General features: G+C 34.7%; 1 protein-coding gene across 1 annotated transcript; it reads right to left on the bottom strand.

Annotated features, from left to right (window-relative positions):
* Window positions 1-2,679: 2,679 nt before the first annotated feature.
* On the bottom strand, window positions 2,680-3,945 carry LOC18055854 (aspartic proteinase CDR1). The gene has a single exon (XM_006451054.2). It carries the CDS (start codon window positions 3,918-3,920, stop codon window positions 2,739-2,741), a length of 1,182 nt encoding a protein of 393 aa, XP_006451117.2. The 5' UTR covers window positions 3,921-3,945; the 3' UTR covers window positions 2,680-2,738.
* Window positions 3,946-5,076: the final 1,131 nt, after the last annotated feature.

The raw sequence follows: 5,076 nt of genomic DNA, 5'->3' as shown, positions 1-5,076 counted from the left end.
GATTAAACTTTCTCCCAATCTCAAGCTCATCAATGGAAATCATGTACTCAATATCAGCAGCTTGAGCAAGTTTCAGTTCATCATTGCGCTTACAAGAAGCACCAACAATATTCACAACAGAAGTCCGTTTAGTAAAGAAATGATGAATAGGAACAATCTCATAAGATACGGTGACTAAAGCCAATTGCTGTCGATGAGCCAAACAATGAATGTAGTAAGCGTATAGAAAATCTTTCAAAATTAAAGCTTGTAAACAATTCCACTCACCCTGCATGTTACTTGCACCATCAAGTCCAAAAAAAGTTCTTGCTCAAAACCATCTTTGTCGACAAATCTCAAAACTACAACCATCTATTCTTTCTTCGATTCATCGCGTGATTTGTCCACAATTAAACAAAACTTGTGACAAGATATCATCTAGGTCCACTATTAAGTGATATTACTCATACTCAGGGATAATATAACAAATTGTTAGAAAACCTTTTTTAGAAGGACGAAAGTGTAAGGAAACAAAGTACTGAAAATAAATTTACAGTAACCCAGATTCAAACAAATGAAGTAGAAGAAGAACAAACCAAACAGAAAAGCAACACTCGCAAATGAGAAGAATTTTAGATGTTTGTAATATAAGTCTCGAACCCCTGATTCTTTCTCTTGCTATTTTTTTGCTTCGGCTTTTTCTTTCATTTGTTTTGTCATATTCATATGCCGAATGATTCATTACATATTGATCAATCTTTATTATAAATAATAAATAAGGATGATATTTGGGATTAATGAGGATGATAATTGGAATATTGGTCATTCCTCTCATTTTTTTGATAGGGAATCATTTGCTTGTCTAGAACTTTAAGTACATCTTGGTCAAACCAACGATGACATTATGTGATCGACAATCGACAAAATATAAATTATTTCCAGTCGTTCTAGATACATTTTTTAAACATTGGCTTTTTCTTATTTAAATCGTGTATCTCTGTCACTTGCAGTGATTTATCATTCAATGACTGAGTGAAAAGCAATTCAATGATCCAATTAGAATATTTCTTATTTTGTACATAAGCAAAGCATTCAAAGTTGTACTTACCTTACTTTTTCTACCCATCCAGAGGATCCATCCCAAATTCCAGGAATCCTATACCTATATTCCAGTAAAATGATTTCAGGAAATACCAAAATCGCAGATAGTGAACTAAATTAGTGACCTACAAAATTTTATTGTAGAAATTTTCGGGATCAACAATTGGACCATGCCAATTAGAAATACCTTTTCTTCGTTAAAGGGAGAGATTACTCGATTCATTTCTGTATCCTTCATGATATATATAATAACTCGGGCATCAATTTGAAATGCATATCCCATTTTTGCGCAGCAGGGTTTTGAAAATCCACGAGAAGCAACTGGTTGTATTGTATGCGCCAATTGCCATTTAGCTAATAAGCCCATGGATATTGAGGTTCCACATGCGGTACTCCCCGATACTGTATTTGAAGCAATTGTTAGAATTCCTTATGATATGCAACTAAAACAAGTTCTTGCTAATGGTAAAAGGGGGCTTTGAATGTGGGGGCCGTTCTTATTTTACCAGAGGGGTTTGAATTAGCCCCCCCCCCCCCCCCCAGATCGTATTTCGCCCGAGATGAAAGAAAAGATAGGCAAGCTATCTTTTCAGACCTATTGACCCACTAAAAAAAATATTCTTATGATAATGCTAGTTCCTGGTCAGAAATATAGTGAAATGACTTTTCCTATTCTTTCCCCGAACCCCGCAAATAATAAAGATGCTTCCTTGATATAATTTGGTTTAGAATTAACCATTGGTTGTAATCATTTCCATTTAAATTAAATCAATGTGAAAGTAATAGCTTGGTTATGATTACTTGGGAACTAAACAATTGAGGAGCTGTAGTTCTTTGGTTTATTTTTCTTCTCCGTGATGCATAAAGGCTCTTTTGCATAACGACGAGTAAGGGACATTGTGTTGAATTGATGAACAATTGAGGGCCAAAAAAAAAAAATGCGGCGATAGTGCCAAGAAAATTGACAAAATGGATCAATGGTATTTACTGTTTAAGGTTTTTAAAGAGAGAAAGTGAACGAAACCATACTTGGGATCAAAACTATTGAGGAGCTGTTAGCCTTTTTGGTTTCCCATTCGTTTCTTTGATGCATAAATACTCTTTTTAGTGACGACGATTAAGGGACATTGTGCGGAATTGACGACCAATTGAGGACCAAAATTGGTAGAAGGTTCTCTGATCATAGGATAACAATAAAGAATTTATTGGCAGTGGGTTATTGAGGCCCACGATTCTTTTGTTTGATCTTTCCGACACTGATATTATTAGAAAACCTTTATTAGAAGGACAAAAGTGTAAAGAAACAAAGTACAGAAAATAAATTCTGCGGTAACTCAGATTCAAACAAATGAAGTAGAAGAGGAACGAACCAAACAGAAAGGCAACACTCGCAAATGAGAAGAATTCTAGATGTTTATAATATAACCCACTGTAGAGGAAGTGCCTCTGTTACAATACTTCAAAGCTTAAATGACGAAAGACTTCTAATCTAATCCAACTTAGACTAAATAAAAAACTAACATCAACCAGAACTCTTAAGGACGAGAAAGCTTTAGATATAAGACTTCTAATCAAATAGAACAACATCAATTAAAATAAAGAAAAAACAGTTTAAACATTAACCAAAAGCACACTTCCCAAGCTTTCCAGTTACTTAATTAATTGTTGGCGCAATGAGTCGACTTAAACGACACTGTCCTTTGCTCAGTGTCATAGCCGATTAAGAAGTTTATCTGCATTATGTTCCCGTAAATTGTATTGGCATCACCACCTCTAAAAGCAGAACACATGAGATCATCTGAAAAATTCTGAAAAATGTTGGAAGGGCTCAATTTCACATCTGCGCCTTTAAAATGAATTGTTACTTCAGGAAGCTCAGGCTGTGAACTAATATTATAACAGAGAATATCAGATAGGCCAGGCTCACCTATTTTGATTTCAATGGGTTGTGCCCTTATCATGTTGGACATTACTAACTTCAAATTTGAGTCATACTCTAGTGGTAATAAAGTACGTTGAACACCAGTATCAACAAAAATGTTTCCAGCATCAATAAAATATTTTCCACCGGACACAAATTCTAGCCTTTGGTTGCCTACACTGATTGCTTCAAGGGTGAGATAATAATGGTCCCTAATAATCAAAGGGGTAGAAACTACCCCGGCACCCGCAACAATTCCACCAAAGTTTATTGTGCTTGAACCTTGATGGGGCAGGCAATAGGAGAATTTACCAGCAATTGATGTTGCCATTTGAGAAATTAATGAAGAACTGCCGGGTCCAAGGCCAATGGTGCCGGTTCGATTTGAAGGAGTGTTTGGGCTTTCACTGTTGTTGTGTCCGCAACCAAAGATTATTTTTGGCATTTCAAGGGGCTGTCCGGATGTTGAACCGAAAGTGAGAGTTTCAGTGGCAATATTGCCACTTGAGAACGATCCATGTAAACCTCTTCCATATGCCAAGGAGTAAATGCAATCTCCTTCGGAGCAATTCGTTCCGGCTATGACACATTGGAATGAGAAGCAAGAAATAGAATTGTATGTGGAAGACTTTTTAGGATCAAAGAGTGGAGCCTCTTGCCGGAAACACTGTGATTGTGGGCAAGGCTCACACTGTGTCCATACTAAGTCACTTCCTGTGTCAACTGAACCATATATATCGACAGGAGGACTGCCAATTGATAAATGCATCACATAGATACCATGAACAAAAATTATTTCCGCTTGAAATAATTTGGGATTTTCATCTTGAACTAATTTGGGATTTTCTTTGGTGCAAAAAGAAGGCCAGATAATAGAAAGACAAAGGAAAGCATAAGTAGAGAACGTTTTCAATGCCATGACGTCGAAAAGTTTTCAAAATATCGAGAAGTTTTCAGATGTTTGGCATGATTTTGCAAGTTGTGGTATTTATAGGCATTTTGTCTCTTCATTGAGTATTATTGTCATGAATGCTCGTATTTGTTTTGGGTTCCTGAACCCCTGATTCTTTCTCTTGCTATTTTTTTTGCTACGGCTTTTTCTCTCATTTGCTTTGTCGGATTCATATGCCGAATGATTCATTAAATATTGATCAATTTTTATTATAAAGGATTAATAAGGATGATTTTTGGAATTAATGAGGATGATATTTGGAATATTGATCATTGCTCTCATTTTTTTGATAGGAAATCATTTGCTTGTCTAGAACTTTAAGTATATCTTGGTCAAACCAACGATGACATTATGTGATCGACAAATATAAAATGAGATTTATACATTTTGTATATATATTGAACAAAATCCAACCTTCACCAACAATTAAAAAAAAATGAAGGATTTAAAATAATTCTCATGCATTATATTGTCCATTCATATTCATACCATGTATCCCAACATCATCGATAAGTATATGTCTTACTCTCAAAATTAAATGTGATGTTCGAACTACTGCAAGATGCTTGCAAGTGAACCCTTAATTTATTCCACTAGTTTCATAAATTCAGAGTAAATTTATTATGAATACGGGCATCTAGAAAACCCAAAAAAATTAGATAATAGCACCATTCAAATGGTAAATTAAGCAAGTATTGGAAAACGACCTGACAAAACTAAACTGCATTTAATTAACTCCATTGGCTTGCGACAGGCTCCACTCACACCGTAATTTTCACGTTATTGTTTTGATTTTTGCATGCTTATCATTTTGATTTTTTCTCCAAATTAAAATATGCATATACATTTACGACAACAACAAAAATTGTTGAAATGGAAATTAATTCTTCTATACAATTTCTTTTTGCAATCCTAGTTAATGCTTGTTCTAATCAATCAATTGTCACTCATCCGAAATAGGAATAGGTTACGTGTCGATGTCTTTTCATTTATTTTTAACATTGCACATGTATTATGTTAATTAACATAAATGAATTTGATATAATTTGATTTAGAATTAACCATTGGTTGTAATCATTTCCATTAAATCAATGTGAAAGTAATAGCTTGGTTAGGTTACATG

Source organism: Citrus clementina, unplaced genomic scaffold, assembly GCF_000493195.1.
Source record: "Citrus clementina cultivar Clemenules unplaced genomic scaffold, Citrus_clementina_v1.0 scaffold_1, whole genome shotgun sequence".
NCBI classification, from domain to species: Eukaryota; Viridiplantae; Streptophyta; class Magnoliopsida; order Sapindales; family Rutaceae; genus Citrus; species Citrus x clementina.
Note: the sequence above shows the minus strand (reverse complement) of the source record. Positions and strands in the feature narration are given on the sequence as shown.